Below are 20,473 nucleotides of genomic sequence, written 5' to 3' on the forward strand. Positions count from 1 at the left end.
CGATGCTCTGATGCGACCTGAGTGCTCACACTGTGCGTCCATAAAATGAAGGTTATAACAGAAATTCTGTCGCTCGCTCTCCCTCTCTGTCTTTCACTCACACAGACACACCACCACCATCAACTTTGCTAAATTGCTAATGAAAAACATTGATCAGGCAGCTGTGATTGAGCAGCAATGTAGATCCAACTATTTTCACGGTTGTTGTGGTCGTGATAATTTTGTGAGGCCACATCGAAAAGGCTCGGATGAGCTTTCCAAAGTTCTACAAGTTGTTCCTCCATCGCTTGTGTCCAGATCACACGCTGCACTGCCGTGCTGCTCCATCTTTTTCGCTGACATTTGTGTTTGCGCGTGCGCAGTGTGACAAACTGCGGTGACACCCTCACGACCAAGCGATTGATGATCGGGAGCTGGTCGTGAGGTGTCAATCGCTTCTCGTTACCCCACGTATACTATACGATGCACGACGCACGATGAAGGCCAAAATCTGGCCGATTGCCAAAACGGTCGCACGACTCAAAAATCGGCTCAAAATGGGCCAAAAATCGCACAGTGTAAGCCCAGCATAAGACAATATTGGGAGCAACAACACCATGAAGTCCAAAGAACACACCAGACAGGTCAGGGATAAAGTTAGTGAGAAATTTAAAGCAGGCTTAGGCTACAAAAAAGATTTCCCAAGCCTTGAACATCCCACGGAGCACTGTTCAAGTGATCATTCAGAAATGGAAGGAGTATGGCACAACTGTAAACCTACACTGAAAAAAATATGTTGTTGGATTTACTTAAGGAAGTCAGACTTGAATTTTGAAATGAAATTATGCCAAACTTTTTTTTAGAGAATTTGGCTATATTCCATTCAACACAGTGCAAATGGCTTGTAACTGAAAAACTAAAGGGACCAAAAATGGTCCCAGGGCCTAAGAAGGGTTAATTCAATGGTGGACATTTGTTGCACACAGATGTTTTGCTTCGGCAGCAACTTAAACAATTGAGTTAAATTAACACAATTTATTCATGTTCAATAAACCTGTGCAATTTGTGTTGATAAAATGTGACTTAAACATGTTTTGATGAAGTAATTTGAGCTCTTGGAATATTTTAATCCTTCACAATTTTTTCACTTTATCCCAACACGATTCAATAACTTTTACCCAATACTACTTGGTCACTTAAATGCTACATGTTATCTTCAAATTACATTTTGCTATTATATTCTAGTATCAAATACACAATTTTCAAATGGAGGCCTTATAACAGATTGTATTGTTCTCTTCCAAGATGGTTGCTGGCATCCACCAGTAACCTTTCAAAACAAAATGTCTAATTTCACTGCATTGACAGTAGGTAAAGAATTAAACTGACATTACTCCTCCACTGAATCTATATAAATCAACAGTTAAATAATGTCAGTTCTTCCGTGTTCTCTGGAATCAATCACAGCAAAGAAATTAGACTCTTTCTTTTGAAAAATGTTGGGAAAGAACAATACAAAACATTCTAAGGCCTCTAACGTCAAGATTCAGTTAAACAACAATTATGACTAAACAATTTGAGATAATGTTAGTTTCCATTAACATTAAATTAGGTTACTGAATTGGCAAACACCTTCCTTATTAACATTACCCATTTTACCCCAATAACTAAAGAAATTAGCACTTGCAGGTCAAAACCTTTATTCAAGAGACGCAAAAATAACATTGATACAGTGACTGTCAAAAATTACAGCACTGATCATACTGTGACATGTTGGTTCAAAACAGCACACTTAGAAATATTCAACGTTCTTTACTTCAACTGAATGAAACTGAAAATACCATTTCACACGACCCATATGGGATATTTAGACTGTATAACTGTTCACGCTACATCTCTTCACTAGTAAAAGAAAGAAAAAATACAAAGAGAAATTTAAAAATGCTGCCAAACAGACAAACAGAGAACTTGTACAGAGCAAAAGGAAAAACAAACAAGAACAAAAAAACAGCTTGTCCTCATGGCAGTTGCAGAGTATATAAAAATGAACCCTGCGATCTGTTCCTGGAATTGAGCTTCAAAAATGCAGCAGAACAAGTGTGAGATTTAAATGTCCTCTCACCTAGAGCTGATCACCTTCCATGCATAACCGTGAGCTTTCCTTGCAGGAGCAGTTTTGTCTTAGTTGTGAGCTTTTCTTGAGAGCTGAGTTGCACCCAACTCCATTACCACCCTTTGAATCACCTCAAAAGTGTAGCAGAGTTGTGATGGGTAACTCATGTTGAAGGAATAAAAAAGGTCCAAACAGCATGGCTACTGCAAAGGTCACGTTATCCAGATCTTGAAGAACTACTACACCCTCGATGATGATGCCAACATCAGAAAAGTCATTGCCTGGTGCATCCTCTGGAGACAGATGTTCATTGTGGTTTTCTCAATCTGTGCAGTGGCCTCAGTCAAGTCCTGGTTAAACACAAAACATTTTTTTTTAAGATTCCTTTTTAAACTCATCTCTTTTGAATCTACCAGTTCTAATGTTAGAGTAATTTAAACCAATGCAAGCAACATAGTAAATAGCTATAGCCAAAGAGTTGCCTGCCATGCTGCCATTCATGGTCTAACAGAGTTTCTAAGACAGAGTGAAAAACATAATAATTTCAAATTCTTTACATTAGTTTTTGTTAGAAAGACACCGGCCCATCAGAAATCCAGGTTATGTCACTCAGAAGATGTTAGAATTTAGACTTTCAGCCCCACAATTTGGTTAGCTGTTGGTCAGTTGGTCATTTTTTTTTCAAACAAAAGCTAATATAAATATTGGTGGGATTTTCCTTTGTTCACTAGAATGACAAATTTAAAGTTTTTTCACACTGATGTGACCCCTAATACAGGGGTGGGGGTGGGGCCTCAAGGGCCGGCGGCCGAGTTCACTACCAGGCCTCATGTGAACTTCAAATTATTAAAGAGGACTACTGGTCCTAACCAGTCCAATGAGGATCAAGTGGATAACTAAATGCATATTTAAATGTTGCAAAGCCACAATCTACTCATAAAACACTCACCATGAACTCCTGCACCAAAATGTTGCAATTGTCTTTCACACAGATGCGGAGCACTTTGATGAGGGACTCCGAGCATTAATGTCATCCTTGACTATTATAACAAAGAAAACAGAGATTTGTGAACTTTTCAGTAGCACAGAAGAAAATGATCCCAGACAAAAACTCTTGACTTTTTAAACCAGTCAACATGCAACACCAGCATCTACAAAGCAATATCAAAAATTCCTGTTTGACATCAACTTTATGGATATATAGTTTCCAGAACATATATTTTTAAAAAAAGATAAATTTTTCTCAGTGGGCCAGTAAATGCATGACAAAAAAGAATGGCATCCTTTCAGTGGAATCAGTACTCACAGGTAATAGTTGACTGTTTCAATGGATGTAGCATAAAAATCTTTTACTGACCTAATGCAATACATATACACTTTTTAGTTAAAGAATTTTAAAGTTCTTACTGTCATCATGGCAGCTACATCCTTTAGCTTTGTGTCCTGTTCCCCCAATCACTTTGCAAACACTTTCAGCAGACTGTCAGAGAGAAACTCAGCTCCGTCAGAAACCTTAACTGTAAAGGCATGGTTGGGATGCACTGGAATGCTTCATTTTATCTGAAATGACATAAAATTATTTTGAAATAACAGCAGGCACTGTGCTTGGTTAATCAGTAATGTTTTGTTGAATAAAAACTGTGTTTCCAGATCTTATGGGATTAAAAAAATCCAAAGATGTTTGTTTCTGATTTGCAACCCAAGAACCCACAAGTTACAACCTCATTTTAGTTCAAGTGTGCATTAATGTGAGTCCAGTAATCACCTTTCTGACAATACATACAGGTATAAGTTAAACCTATGGCAGATTTTGGATTTCTCAGTTGTATTAATAGGGTGGTCTATTTGTGTATGCATGCACCTAATAATTATACAAAACCTATTATAATTAAGTTACAGAAACCTTAAGCGAAAATAGAATATACTTTCTTACCATAACACCTTGAACCCACAATCCATCAGCTGACTCCTGGTGAAATGCAGAATAGAGGTCATCTCTCAATGTGCAGCAAAAAAAACAAAAACAAAAGGACAGCAGGTGAGGGCAGGAGGGGTAGGGATGTAAGCTAGCATAATGCCGCTGATGATATTAGCTAAAGCTGTTCAATGTCCAAAATCTCACTAACACCACGGTGCAGTAAATACACAATGTAACTGAAGAGTCAGTTGGCAAATCTATTCACACAGAAAACCAAATTATGTTATGAGTGCCTCATAATTAGGTTTAATGTGATATTACGGCTCTTGTGCCAAAGACAAATTCAAATGAAAAAGCGCCAATTCTTTGACAACTGATAAAACAGCAAATAAGCTAACGGCTCTTTTTTAGCATGTTACAAGGCGACACTCTAGACGTTTAACTACATTTGGCTGAAATATGGTAAATATTAATTCAAAAAATCAAGAAATACCAAAAACGTAGAGTTGGCTGCTCGACTTGACTGAGATGGATGCCTTTTTGAACCACGATCGAAAGCCCGCGAGATGAAATCACGCGTGGTTTCACGAGATTTAACGTTGCTATCTTATTGACTTACTTCACCTGAACATGATATGAACAATTTAATACACCCTTTCTGCATATCATGTAGTTTTTACACTATATAGTTACATTTATCTTTAAAACATGAGGTAATTGTGTTAAATACATGCAAGATGCTTATATAAATCCAAGAGATGGCCAGTCCCTTTTTTTCAGTGTACAAAGACAAGGCCGTCCACCTAAACTCACAGGCCGAACAAGGAGGGCGCTGATCAGAAATGCAGCCAAGAGGCCCATGGTGACTCTGGACGAGCTGCAGAGATCTACAGCTCAGGTGGGGGAATCTGTCCATAGGACAACTATTAGTCGTGCACTGCACAAAGTTGGCCTTTATGGAAGAGTGGCAAGAAGAAAGGCATTGTTAACAGAAAACCAGAAGAAGTCCCGTTTGCAGTTTGCCACAAGCCATGTGGGGACACAGCAAACATGTGGAAGAAGGTGCTCTGGTCAGATGAGACCAAAATGGAACTTTTTGCCCAAAATGCAAAACGCTATGTGTGGAAAACTAACACTGCACATCACTCTGAACACACCGTCCCCACTGTCAGATATGGTGGTGGCAGCATCATGCTCTGGGGGTGCTTCTCTTCAGCAGGGACAGGGAAGCTGGTCAGAGTTGATGGGAAGATGGATGGAGCCAAATACAGGGCAATCTTGGAAGAAAACCTCTTGGATTCTGCAAAAGACTTGAGACTGGGGCGGAGGTTCACCTTCCAGCAGGACAACGACCCTAAACATAAAAAGATCTGAAAACTGCTGTTCACAAACACTGTCCATCTAATCTGACTGAGCTGGAGCTGTTTTGCAAAGAAGAATGGGCAAGAATTTCAGTCTCTAGATGTGCAAAGCTGGTAGAGACATTCCCTAAAAGACTGGCAGCTGTAATTGCAGCAAAAGGTGGTTCTACAAAGTATTGACTCAGGGGGCTGAATAATTATGCACACCCCACTTTGCAGTTATTTATTTGTAAAAAATGTTTGGAATCATGTATCAAGCCACTGTATTTACCAAATCTATCTACTGCGCCAGATTGGAGTCTATATTTGTTTTAATTTGCCCCAAGTTGCTGCAATTCTGCAAGCTACTTTGTCACCCTCCTGCACCCCAACTATCATGCTGCTTCACCCTGATTTAATCTTCTCTGTGTTGTAACTGGCTCTGGAGTGTGATGCGCAGCTGCTGCTCTTCCAGTTTCTGGCTTTTCATGTATGCACATGGACAGAGTCTGGCTTCACATTATTCAGCTTAAGCCCTTTAACCACAAGGACAACATAGCTATTTGTAGATACTGCATAGAGGACGACGCAAATCTGAATCAGAATCTGATTGCCACGTTGCAGGATGAAGAGACCGAGTCACAGCGTGTGTGTGTGTGAGAGAGAGAGAGAGGAAAGATGAATATGTGCTAATTAATGCATTACTGCATCTAAATAATAATAATCACAATTTGTAGGATATTCTGTTTTCTAGTGTATGTCATATGTGTATACTGTATGTCTTTGTGTGTTAATATCAGTATTTACATTGGAGTTAGTAATGCCAATAATTTAGTCTGCTGTCTCACTAATGGAAGGTTGTCAGAGACCTGTGTGAGACCTGTTAGCTTGTGTTATAGATAAGAGAAACCCAAACAGAGACACTGACTTGGTGCAAAACTCAACACATATTTTATTGAAGATGCTGATTTTACAAAAGCAAAAGGCCAAGAAGCTTATCAGTCTATATATGAAAAATGCATGAAAGACCAACAACAGAAAGCATAAATAGACAGGGGACTATAAAGCAGTGAGAGTAGCACAGGGGGCTGGGAAATGACTCAAGGTACGTAGACTATCTGACAAAGACTGAGGAAAAAAATAACAAAATAAACCAAATTTTAAAAAAAATACATGCCACAGAAAGATCCACATCTCAGAAAATTCTTAACACAAAACAACTCATCTGTGACGTTTCACTAAGAGAAATGAAGCGTGCTTTCCACACAACTAGCTAACCTGACCTGACCTCTATGTTTCTGGCCGGTTTGTCCTCCTGCTGTTTCTTTGTCTTTCTTTTACTCAGTGATATCTATACAGCATTTTTTCACACCTGCCTAAAACCTTTGCACAGCACTGTATATGTAAAACACACACACACTTTACTCATTGTGTTACAGGGAAAATAAAGAGTGGTACCTGTTAACATTTTCTTTCACGTTGGCTTCTCGTCCATGAATCACCAGTTGTTTCTACAAGCTTTAGCCTGGGAAGTAAATGGATTTCATTGTCATATGCAACTTACACAGAACAGCTAAATCTCATACAGCCCTTTAAACATTATTGTTTGTGGCTTTTGATACATTTTTACAAGTTTAACTTTAACTGCAAAAGAAATCCACAGAAGCAGACCAAAGGAAAAGTAGAAAAGTTAATTAATCTCAAAGAAGCCTGTGTGCCTTCTGTGGACATAACCTCCATAAAAACTGGAGGAAAACACATTTCAAAGCAGCACTATCATCAAAATACCAAACCAGCAAGTGTAACCAAATAGTGAAGAAAGTGTCAAGAGACTGGTCATTAAAAAAGGCCTTCAGATGGAGCCAAGGACGAACTTTATAAACAAGAAATCCAAATAAAAAGCACTTCAATCATCAGCACAACGTCAGATGTATAAAATGTGTGCAGTGCATTTGTTAACCTCCTCAAGTGACCTTCTCCATAAGAGCTTAAGCACCAGTGGATTAAAATAATACACATTTCCACCTATGTTTGCACTTAGAGACAAACACCACATTACTTGAACCACTGCAAAGTGGTCGCCTGAATGTGTATGTCATGTGTTACCATTGACCTGAAATGAAAATCAGACTCTTTCTCCTGTGGTTGAAACTAGAGATGGACCGATCCGATATTACGTATCGGTATCGGTCCGATACTGACCTAAATTACTGGATCGGATATCGGAGAAAAATAAAAAATGTAATCCGATCCATTAAATATCACGAAAGCACCTCACAAAACTTGCAACACGCCGTAACTCACCTCAGAACGTTAGCACGTCGGAGCAGTATGCATCACGTGATAGAGCGGCTGTGGCATGCCGGACCTGTCGGTGGTCTGGATAGCATGTGGAGCTTCGCTAGCAACCCGGCATTTCATCTCCGACAAAGTTATCCCGAGAGAAGTAAAGCAAGTGTGTAAGTCCATCTCTGAATGTTTGTAAAGCATTCCCACGTTAAGCTTAACAAGTGACTGCCTCTCGCTCTCCGGCTGCTACTTCAATCGTGAAACTGCTTAAATGATCAGCTGATCGGCTTTTCTGTCGCGAGTCCGTGTCTCTAGTTTGCTTTTGGCCCACTTTGCACCAGAAAGAGGAAACCAGCGGCTGAACAACAGCAGCACGTTTAAGCTTGATAAGCTGTTGTTAGAATTTATTTAATATTTCTTTCTACACCAGGATCTTTTTCTACGTAGCTGATGCTGGTAACTGTGCAGGGGCGGATCTAGCAAAGTTTAGCCAGGGGGGCCGATAGGGCATGAACAGGGAAAAGGGGGCACAAAGACATACTTTTCTTTCTTATTCTCATTTAAAATGTCTAGCTTTTAATAAATAATTATCTGACACCCAAAGTTTTAATTTGATGTAAAATGAATAGAAGTCAATTACTGTATATAGTGACTATTAAGTCTAATATAATACCCTAGTAAGCTATAGTACTTTTTACTTTGGGAAGGTACCATCTGTGCAGTCTGCAATTTTGTTGAAGAAAGATGTTGAATCTATTTAATATTTCTTGAAAAATAATTGATTTCTGTGCATTTTTTTTTCACACTGCATCAAATTAAGGTTGATTACGTCGATTAAGCATCATGAGGTGGAGCGTGAGGGGTGGTTCCTTATTTTTTATTTATTTATTTTTGTTGTTGCTGGGAGTTGGAACCCTATTAGTTAGGTTGCTTAATATTTACGCTAAGTACTCTTTAAAATACCAGAATAGGGAGGATGGTGTAGGTCTAAGTTTATTAGATTGATCAGTATTGCTGAACTATGAAATATTTTTTTTGTATACAGGTATAACAGAATAGCTTTAGTGTAGTTGTTGTTTTAAACTTGAGTATGAACTTGCAGACTTGCAAAATGCAGCAAGATATTTAAAAAACAGTTTTGTTGATTAAAAAACACTATATCGGATTCATATCGGTATCAGCAGATATCCAAATTTATGATATCGGTATCGGTATCGGACATAAAAAAGTGGTATCGTGCCATCTCTAGTTGAAACATTGCTTAATTCAGGATGTTTCTCAAAGGGTTTACAGTTTGTTCCCTGGAGGGAGAGCTTCATTGTGGACGCGCTCTATAAAATACACTATGAAGCAGGATTTACGGTCTTTGTGAGAAAACTGTGAGGTCAAGTTAAACCCACAAAGCTGTTTCTCTTGCTCCACCAGAGTAGGTTACCTTCAAGATTGTAGATGAACACATTTGAAATCACCCCATACTGTCCAATAAGTGTTGTGGAAAATAGAGTCATCATTCTTGGAAGACCCTAAAAGAGAGTCTATATCAAACTCATTTTATATCGCACTTTGATCTTAAGTGGGCCGGACCAGGGAAACGCCCAGTTCCATCAGTGTAAAGAAGTTTAACTACACAATTAAAAAATGCAAGAAAACATGCAATGTCAATGGCACATTTCTTTTTCTACATGATAAAGAAATGCTGCTGTAGTAATTGTAACAATCTGAGCTTAAATCATATGAAATAAATGTGTTTGCTACAATGTGCTACAAATGTACAAAGGTAGTGCATGGTCCAGAAAGTTTTGTAGTTATAAAACAGAAACATTTTGTTAATTTACAGATAATGGCATTTAAAAAATAAACATTTGAAGCCAGTGTAAAATTAAAAAAAACATTTCTGTAGTTGATAGTTGGAAATTAGGAACTCTCATTTCATTGTTTATCTTTTCTGTCTATATCTCTACTTCTTTATAATGTCTGTAATGTATTTAACAGTAGCCCAAAGCTATAAAACCAATGAAAATAGAGTTCAAAATCTATGTGCTGATTCACATTTTTCAAAACTGCCCAGTGTGTCAGATTGGAGTGTGTTCCAATCTGTTTTGCAAGCAATTTTAAATCCCTTTCATTGTTCTGGAAGCACAATGAAAGCATGGAAGCATATGATATAATATAATCCTAAAACAGGGCCTTGTACTCGCTGACCATATATAAGATTTACAAGATTACTAACAGATTTTAATTAGCATATGCTTTTATATTTGTTACTTGCTCTTATACCACAAAACTTTGCTGGTGTTGCTTCTTAATGAACAAGGCAATTGTAATTTCATCCACACTACATAGACTTCTAATTAAAGTTAGATCTTCTTGTATCTTAATGAAGGGGCAGCAGTGCTGATGCATCTTTCGGCATCATTTGTATAAGTAAAAGCACAGTAATGCTATCCAGCATCTTTCCTGTTACACACAGTGACACGCAGCAGCAAGGCATTATCACAGTGGTTGGTTGTACTATAGTCATGTTTATGTGACCACCTTTCATGATGGTTGATTTTATGTGAAGATGAATCAGACGATATCCTGGATATGTTGTAAGAGGTGTTACAGGCCAGTGACTTGAGCAACAATGAGCAATATTTAAATTAGTATGGAGGGTTTCCTCTAGATACTTGCAATGCACATCATTGCTTCTCTTGTGACAGTTTATCAAGCAAGCAAGTAAATGAACTATATAGTTTTCGCAGTGTTAGCAGATACATCCCGAAAAGGCCAAAAGTGTTATTCGGTAATGCAAATGTGTGGCGTGTCCGAGTGAGAAGTAAAGAACAGCCGATGGCTAAAGCAAACCATTATGGACTGATATTCAGACAGCATGAGATGCTGCTCACTGCCATAATGAAGACCTCTCAGGCCCTGTGTTAACCTGCCCAATTGTGTTGTCAGTTTTCTTTTGTGCCTCTTACAATGTGTTGTTATTTTGATTGGCTGTCATTGCGTTTCTTTTAATTTGATTCTCTGTGTCGCGCTCGAAGATTATTTCCACTGATCACTGTACCATTTTCAGGTTATTTCAGAGTAAAATTGTTATAAGATGTGAGACGCTGCACTATACAAAAAAAGGTTCCAATCAGGTGTGTCAGCTGCTTTTCACAAAAATGAATCATAAATAGAGCGAGAGAGAGAAAGAAAGTGAGCGTTCATTCAGCTTTTTATTTCCAGCAGCAAGATCAAAACCCCCGAGGAAAAACTAAGACCTTCAATGTGAGGTGCCGGTGCTTTGTTCACTTCTGCAAATTGAGGCTTCTTTTGAAATGCCACAGATTTGACAAACAGTTGCTGTCAAATTGTGTATCTTATCGATCTGATACGCTCCTCTCCCTCACCTCTCCAAACAGCTGTTTTTGTTTTCTCATCTCAGTCATCCTCTCTCCCGTCTCCCCTCCTGTCCTCGAATGATGAGAACAGCAGATATGTTTTGGAATGACTTGACTACAGTGACATGTTATGCTGTGCTAAGTTGCGCCTCAGAAATACTTGTTGCCATAACGGGTGTGACCAAAATCTTTGAAAGCCACTTAGCTAACCCAGCTTGCTCCTTGAAGACCCACACTCTTCATTAACTTGGCATGGAGCAGCAGATGAGGCAGTGGCACCGTCACGTCCTGACTCATCTGCTGCTACAGCAACAGGAGGCAACTCTTCCTACCTCCGGATGAAAACTGTGACAAACCGTGTAGTCTCTCTTTTTTTCTCAGTCTCAGGATTCTGTCACACAACATGTGCCCAAGCCAAGTAGTCTCAGATCTGCTGCCTGAATGACAAACAGGAGACCCAAAACGTAACATTCCTGGAATATTGTATTACTTTCTGGGACTCCACGGGAGAGAAGGAGGTTTTTCCTTTCTAGCCATAGCTGTTTATATAAATGTCAGTATTTGCAGATGTATAGCATCGATAAGTACTATCTAATTTTTATTATTGTGTTGTTTTATGATGCTGTTGTTGTCACCACACGGGGTAGCAGGCACGTGGGCAGACAGTTTGGACACCCAACTTTTGTGAACACGAGAACAAGGTGACGTGAAATTTTCAAACGGATACCGTAACATCTGTGGTATCATAGGTGTGCATCTACCAAAAATCTTGGATGAGTTTGAATCTTGCTCAAGTTTTCTGAAAATCTTGTGAATGTGGTAACTCGAGAAGTAACTCACCGAGGATTTTCACATTTATACGATGGAGTACATACATTTGCAGCAATAGGAGGCTGATGGACAGCACTGGTGGCTAAACAGCCAATTTTTAGAACATTTCCTGCTTCACTATCTCCAACTTGGCAAAAACCTTTATGGTACAGTTTGAACATATAGAATCAGTGCTGTGAAATTTTAGCTGTGTATTGTGTATCCAGCCCTTCCACTTATCCTGATAAGGATAAGTGGAAGAGGATGGATGGATATCAGTATGGTATATGGAGATTTTATAGCAGCCATTATTATGTTCAAAGTTTCCTACCATAAATGTTTTTGGAAATCGGAGATGTTCATGAAGAAGGCTTGATGGATTTAAGGCGGAATGACAAATTTGCTTCACAGTTCAAATCAGGCGTGAAAGTTTCTTTAGCATCATCATGCAAAAATGGCGCCCCCTGTCTACTTGTTAGCTGTGCAAGCAACAAGTCTAAAAACTGTGATGATTTATAGACTTTTACAACATCTGTAATGATGACTGAACATTCGTTTACTATGGCTATAATCAGGTCAGATTTTCAGTGCTGTATTTGCTTTCTTTATGAATCCTTTTGTGGCTGCAATAGTATTCAAAGTTTTGGCCTTCAGGAAACAACTGCCTCTGCTGCTACAGGCTTTTTGTGTACAATCTTGAAAAAGTGAAATGTTCACAAAATAAACTGCATTTCGTGGTTGGTTGGTGTTTTTTTTTGTTTTTTTTTTACTAGGACAGCAGGCATTTCTGTGGAGCAGCGAGTCTTTTTATTTTCACTTCATTCAAGTCCAATAATGGCAGGTCAACGTGTGTGTCCTTGTGGAGAACAGTCCTTTCTAAGGGAATACTGATGAAAAGTATATCTGCATACTCTCAGTCACCAGGCACCTTTATGCCCTTAGTTAGCAAGTAACCTTGAGAGATATTTATCCACGATGTATTCTTCCACCTGCCTCATTCTTTTTTCTTTTTTTTTTTAACTCTGTCTCAAACTGTAAATAGCTAAATTTTAAAAGGGTACAATCTGACAGGATCCCTATTGAACGTACAAAGGGTCATTTCATGGTTTCTTCTTTGGTAGACCAAATGAGCTAAAAGACTGATACAAAGAGTGATTATGTTGGTCAGAATAGGTTCTGGTTAAATATTTTATTAAAGACAGTGAGCCCTATCAGTATCAAGGCCATGAATGGCAATCAGAGGGCTGATGAAAGCAGCTACTAGCAAATTTAGGGGTTCGAATGCCAGTCACATCCGTAACCATGTATTCATTCATGTTCGCCACTACCAACCCTAATAGGTTTACTCATATCTTTCTTTTTGTGTGAAGTTTAATTAATTAAATACACACACAGTCAAAAGTTTGGCCACACACATCAAGGAAGTATCTCAACTAAGGACAAAACTAGAAATGGCTTATTTAGTGTCCAAAGTGGATTTTTGGTATTTGAGTTGTTTTTTTATAGATGCGATTGAGAGAAGCAGCTTCTGGCCAACAAACCAGACATAGTTGTGTTTAACAAGGAGCAGAAAAAGAAAAAAGACTTGAGTAGAAACTTTCAGAGTATACACCCTGTCTAATATACATATATGTATTGAATCATAACATTTAGAGTAGAAGAGAAGATTATCTTTATTAAGACAATTATCTTGTGGCACTTGTGCATATTTGGGTATTTGTGTTCAGCTAAAAAATGTTTTTTTTTAAATCATGAAAATTTCCAGTAGTCAAATAGTTTGGGAAGTTAAATGGGTGAGAAATACACAGCGAATTTCCCTTCTGCTTGGCTGAGGTTGTTACAGAGAGTGCACTGCAAGCTAAAGTCCAGATTGTTTGACCTTTACTCACCAATAATTGCAATTTACAGCCCCCTACATAGTAAGAACAAGACACTTGGAACACATTAATAGAGGTCAATTGCTTGTGTTCAGCAATGTAGGTGAAAAAAAAAAAGAGACCGATGCAGGGATGGGGAGGGCGGCCGAGACTAAACACTGCAAACTGAATTATCCACTCGAGGGCATCTCTCATGGCATTTCACGAGAAGAGCAGGGAGGGGTTTTGGTAATTTAAACCATTCCTAGTGCATCTACAGCGCCTCTGCTTCTAGACAGTCTCCTTTGATTGGAAACCTATAAAATATTAAAAGCATTGCACCATTTAGTCAGCTAATCATCATTATGTTCATGCTGTACCCAACATTTTTCAGCTGTTTGATGGCGTCTGTCCATTTTGGGCTTATTTTGGTTTTTTTATGGTAAATGGTAAATGGCCTGTATTTATATAGCGTTTTACTAGTTCCTAAGGACCCCAAAGCGCTTTACACATCCAGTCACCCACCCATTCACACATACATTCACACACTGGTGATGGCAAGCTACATTGTAGCCACAGCCACCCTGGGGCGCACTGACAGAGGCGAGGCTGCCGGACACTGGCGCCACCGGGCCCTCTGACCACCACCAGTAGGCAACGGGTGAAGTGTCTTGCCCAAGGACACAACGACCAAGACTGTCCAAGCCGGGGCTCGAACCAGCAACCTTCCGATTACAAGGCGAACTCCCAACTCTTGAGCCACGATCGCCCCATATAACAACATAGTATTTAGTATTTATTTATTTATTGTCATTGTCAAGAACAATGAAATTGCGTTTGGGGCTTCCATACAACCCAAAAAAAAGAAGAAAATAATAAATACCCCTTAAAACCCAAGTGTACATAATGTAATTTGCTCCGTCTGCGTAACCTTCATCAGGAGTTTTGTGCAAATTAAATTGTCTTGGGCCATTAACTTTGGTTTATGACACTGACAGATGTTGTATTGCTGGTAATTGGACTGATATGCGACAAATCCTGAGCATTTTTCTTTTAATGAAAGTTTTACTTTTCATCTGTCAGCCTGTAAATACAAATTTGGTGACTGACGTGCTAATCAGGCTTGAAGCAGCCAGCCAAGGCAGATGATCTTCTCTGTAATAAACCCATTTGTCATTTAAGTTGTCCTTTGATCTTGTGGGTAATTGCTTCCTATGTGTCGCGCATCACCGCAAGTTTTCGTTGAATAACAGAAAACTAAGTGCATGTTCACGTGAGTCACAATTATAAGGATTCTGTGTTTGAAACGTTGACATTCAGACTCACATAAGCGCTGATTGGCATTTCAAAGACCTTAATTAGCCTGATTAATGTAGTTCTGAGTGTCTTTATAGGATGCACCTCTTGACACCTTTGTTCTATTGCAATCAAGGATCAACTCTACAGCAGATTTGTTGTAAATCCACGCGACCATCTGAGTGTTATATAAACAAGGCTTCAACGTGTGACTGAAATCAAGAAAGAGCTGTGAATGCTGACTCCCAATCCTTCTCTACCAACCCTACCTATTCTTTATGATCGTAGTCAAAGATAGGGTTAAAATCTGCTGCCATATGCCATAATTAGGAGTATCATTTAAGCCATATCAGGAAGGATGAGGGCTGCGGTCGACCCTGCCACTATGAAATGGATGAATAATGAAAAATAAGAGGGAACAATGAAGAAGCCGAATGTTAATGAGGAAACCCTCCCTTCCTACTTTTACACGTCCTCACGCCTTGCTGATTGCTGGACAAGGTTTCCTCAAAGTTTTTTGTTTCAGGAAAAGTCACAAGAATAGCCACAGTCAAAGAGAAGGGTGTCTGGCGCTGTGGGGCAATCCACCAAGCAATTAAAGCCAGCCTGCGGTCAAAAAGTACTTAAACAAGTCTCCCAGCCATGTTTGGAAGCAACACTTGTAGGCAGGTTGAAAGATGCATGTGCATGTCGGTGTTTCTTAAAAAAGGGATTCTTTGAGTTCTTCTGAGTTTTTTATTTATTTATGTGCTAAACTTTTAATAATTGCAATTCCACCAAATTCTATTGGGTTCAGCTCTGGCTCGGGAGGTGCACCAATCTGGAGGTTGGTAGTTAGACCCTCGGCTGAAAACCAATCAGTCCATCTGTTTCTGGTAATTAAAGGGCTTTGCAGTAAACACATAGAATTCAAATGAATCCTGTGTTAATGGGTGGATGTGGCCTGCAGTGTGAAAGTACTTTGAGTGGTGAAAAAGAAGTGCTGTCTAATGTTTGTTATCCTCTGTTAAACAGATAAAATTGAGAATGGAGACGTCTACCAGAGAAGGAAAGGACTTCCTTCGAGCAACTCGGATGGACATGAAACAGGAAGTAAACAACAGGAAGTGGCTGAACAGAGAGGCAGCAGCTGGCGGCGAGTTCTTCTCCTCATCCTAGCCATCACTATCCACAACATCCCGGGTGAGTACAAACCACAGGACATGAAGTTTTGCTTGGGAACGTAAATTGAATTCAAACAATACGGCTTCTTTTTTAATGATTAAGAGTGTTTTTCTTTGTTGTGGGGCAAAAACACATTTTAGCTATAACCTTCCATCAATGTAAACAGACTGAATGCCTGCACTCACTGATAAATACTCTTCGCCTTTATTGTGGTTTATATCTGCAAAACGGTTGTTATTTTTTTCCCTCCACAACAAAGACGACGACTATGTATCGGTTATTTCTTTTCTAGGGGTGTTAAATTGAATTCAAATAAGCAGTCTTCTTCTTTATCAGTTCGTGCCAGCACTATGTCTGTTTTTCTCTTTTTGCTACAACTGTGCATCCAATACATTGTTTAAGATCTGGAACTTAATTGAATACCCAGAATACAATCTTTGCTTTTCATTGAGTGACTGTTACAGTCATTTTTGTGGCTCTGGTTTGAGTTCCTGAATGAATATGTGCCTGCAGGAATATGTATGTGAACAACATCAGCTGTGACCTGGAAGCAAAGCTTTCTGTAACAGGCAGCGCAGCACCTAGAAGCTTCTGCTCAGGTTTTCTTGTTGACTCTAAGTGATGAAAAAATATTTTATTATGATGATGAAATGTTTTCCCAAATCATGAGCAATAGTTGCACCACAGAACTTTTACAGGGCTGACTAAGCACCCGCTAATGATGCTAATGATAAACGATAGTTAAGGGCAGTAATAAATTTGGGTTCATGTTGCTCTTGACCTTGCTGTCAACACAGCTTGAAAACTTTGTCTAAAATTCATTTGGCAGTTTGATTTAACTTGGACTTTTCAGTATGGCAACGATATTATTTGGTTGTTTCAACAGTCCACCAGTTTAGTAAAGACTGAAATAAATAAATAGTTATTGGATATGGATATTTTGGCGTGCTTTCAGAAGACTTCACTTGTAATGCCACCGGGATGGTTGAAAAACAATGCTGTTTAATTTGAAACATCTTGATCGTCGCATTCATGCCAACTTTGAATTTTAGGCGACATGATACAAAGATACTAATGTATCATGGTATTAGCCTGCTAGTAGTAGCATATGGCAGCATATAGTCCAGCTTCACTGGTTGTTGTATTAGTGGCACCATTGAGCCTTTTTTTAAGTGTAGCCAGTGACTGAAAAGTTCTTCAGTTGTTTGGGTCATGACTAAATAATTACTATATAGCAGCATGCTAATCTAAGTGGTAAACTTTATCAGCACAATTAATCATTGTCCAATACTGTGATCATCCACAGTGGATTAACGTAATCACATGACATTTTTAGCTAATACAGTAATATAATGAATTACTGGAATAAATGCAGTCATTATATACAATCATGTTACCTGCACTATAAAGTTTTTTCATTTATCTGTCAGATGATTGGACAGAAAGAAAAAAACAAAAACAAAAAGCAAACATCAAATGTGCCTTTTTCTTCTGACACTAGAAAATGTAAACTTTGAAAAGTAATTGTACTGTGCTGCTAACATCTTTTTTTTACATGCAGCTCTGTGTTAAATACAAAGCTAGCAAAGAATCCAGGGTGATGTTAAAGCTGAGTGTATGCTAACCAGAACCTGGTCAGATTTCCAAAGCAAAGCCGTTCCTTCCTTTAAAGGACCTTGAAAAGCTTATCCACGCATTTATTACATCCAGCTTGGACTACTGTAACTCCCTCTACTCGGGCCTCCAACACTCCTCTCTTTGCCGGCTCCAGTTAATTCAAAATGCAGCTGCGCGTCTTTTAACAGGTACGAGAATTCATGAACACATAACTCCAATTTTAGCCAAATTACATTGGCTCCCTGTTAAATATCGTATAGATTTTAAAATTCTTTTGTTCACTTTTAATATTTTGAATAATTTAGCGCCCAGTTATCTTTCTGATTTACTCCATTCATACAATCCCAACAGAGCACTTAGATCGTCCAACCACAGGCTCCTAGCACAACCTAGGACTCGAATGAAGTCGAGAGGCGACCGGGCCTTTGCATCCGTGGCACCCAGACTCTGGAATAACCTCCCCGTTCATATTCGCACTGCTGAGTCTATCCAGTCTTTTAAATTACGTCTTAAAACTTATTTTTTTACTTTGGCTTTTGATTCTGTCTAGTTGGCTGTTTTAGCTTGTTGCGTTGTTACCTATTGTTTGTTGTCCTCTTTTATTGTTTGTTTTAACTGTCTCATGTTTTTATTGACTGTGAAGCACTATGGTCAACACTGTTGTTTTAATATGTGCTATATAAATAAATTTTGATTTGATTTGATTTGATCTTCAACAGGCAATGCTGAAGATCATTGAATAACTCGTTAGTACTTTATGTTACTGTATTGAGTAACAATGACAAGCAGTCAGGCCTGTAACACCGCAGCCTCCATTTCTACCTGTAAATGTTTCTAGAATGGCTCTGGTAACTTTGAAGTGTTTTGTTCTCAAATTTGCTTTATGGTTTTGTGTTCATGCATAACAGAAAGATGTTGTGTTCCCTCTTTAGTATAGGGATTTGTGTTGGTGTGTGTGTGACTGTAACCTCGTAAGTGGTAGCATTGTGACAGTGCATTTCAGTTCACGTAACGGAGTAACATGACAGTAGTATAGGGAGTAGTGTAATGAAATATTTTCACCAGTGGGTAATTAAGTAACAAACTACATTACTTTTTACAAAAGCTAGAATAATGTGCAGTACACTGATGTATTCATTTTTGTATTGTTTTTTCTTTTTTGTAACGACCTCAGCATCGATTGTTAGGAATTCTGCTAAATATTTAAAGTTTATACTTTACATTCGATCAAGAAGAAAAAATCGCTAGTCCACGTCCACTGAGCCAACAATCCCTATTTACAGACATGATTTAACAGTCCACTCACGTGTTGCACTCTGAACATGTGTAAGTAAACTTTGGAAGAGGCACCCGGTCCATTTGTGTCAATATAACACTTATTCATTTATCTATCGGCATCTAAACTGAATAATAAACAGTTGGTGTAGGATGCACTGCTGTACAATTTATTGGCCCCTTTGTTGTTATATTAACTTACCCAAAAAACTAAAATGTCAATGAATGAAAAGGAAAGAAAATCATGGCTCTTGTGATCGATAATATCACTTCAATACACTTGTGTTGCTACTCTAGCTCGTATTGAGACATTACTGTCACTGCCTAAGAATTGATTAATGCGTTCACTGGCAAAACACTTAATTGTGTTTGTCCTAAAGGTGGAATCACTGTTCCCCCCCTTCCAGCTCTTTGTATTGAAGTAGAGACCATTGTTTGCGAGGTAGCAGAAGAAACTCCACAGACATAAGAAGATGAAGTGAATGCACTACTCAGCAGCCTTGTCAGACCAAACTCATGGTTGTCTGTTTGTGGTGTGAACTGTGCATCAATACAAATAAAAAATAAGAATAGTTCATACATCAGACACTCATTTAAACAACAACCATATGATGATCAATATAAAGTGTGCATGTCTGTCTGTGTCAGAGAGCAGGAGAGTCGTTTAGGGATGCCAGCAAGCTGTAAATGTTACACGAGGTGTAGCAGTAAACCATGTATGTATAGTCACTCTGAATTTACAATTCACCCACCTGCTGCTGAGCTCCACAGAATACCAACAATGCAGCTTTTTTTTTAAAGCTCATTACACAAAAGCCTGTTTCCCAGCTCAGGCTGTTTTGTAGTGCGTCAGCCGGAACGCTCATTGAATGTACATATTGATTTTCTTTCTCGCTTCAAATAAGTTGTTGGAATATTAATGATGAAAAAAAATAAATCAGTCAAATAGACAGGTTTGCTCTGCAAGAGGCCTTGCACTATTAAACACTACTAGAGGTCAACAAGTCACAGTTTTGTCAAGTCCAATAAGCTAATTAAGTTAATAACCTGTCAGTCATACATCAGAGAGAAACGGCGGTAAATGTGTGCCTTTTGTCCCCCCCCCCCATCAGCCACTATGTAAAAACTTAAGTCAAGATAAGGTTCATACTTAAAAAGAAAAGAATGGTAAAGTAATTAACAGCAGGGTCGGTAACTGAATTAACTAAGTAATAGTTAATTCAGTTATTAATTAACTGCTGTTTGTTTATAATCTGCTTGTGAATTTTGTGTTGTCAGCATAAATAATCTTAACTCCCAGCACTCATTCCCTTTTGTTTTTCTCATAAAAGCAGAGGCCATATTTACTTTATTATTTTAATTGACTTGTGACATTGCTGAAGAGGAATGTGAGGTGCTTGCGGGGTACAATAAAGTGCCAGTAATCGTAGCACTTTTTAAGC

General features: G+C 38.7%; 1 protein-coding gene and 1 long non-coding RNA gene across 3 annotated transcripts in view; one reads left to right on the forward strand and one right to left on the reverse strand.

The window, feature by feature from the left end:
- The window catches only part of slc39a11 (solute carrier family 39, member 11), a 184,013-nt gene that overhangs the window by 148,397 nt on the left and 15,143 nt on the right, over positions 1–20,473 (forward strand). For both annotated transcript variants that reach the window (XM_080873647.1, XM_080873648.1), the window contains exon 6: positions 15,990–16,157. In XM_080873647.1, coding sequence (XP_080729773.1) covers positions 15,990–16,157 — 168 coding nt within the window. The remainder of the gene's footprint in view (positions 1–15,989; positions 16,158–20,473) is intronic.
- Positions 1,669–5,091, reverse strand: LOC308391179. The gene is made up of 4 exons (XR_013970571.1): positions 4,026–5,091; positions 3,500–3,652; positions 3,042–3,132; positions 1,669–2,442 (listed from the first exon to the last, which is right to left on the reverse strand). It is a non-coding gene; the product is annotated as an uncharacterized lncRNA (long non-coding RNA).

The sequence above is a fragment of the Rhamphochromis sp. 'chilingali' genome (assembly GCF_963969265.1).
Source record: "Rhamphochromis sp. 'chilingali' genome assembly, chromosome: 22".
Classification (NCBI taxonomy): Eukaryota; Metazoa; Chordata; class Actinopteri; order Cichliformes; family Cichlidae; genus Rhamphochromis; species Rhamphochromis sp. 'chilingali'.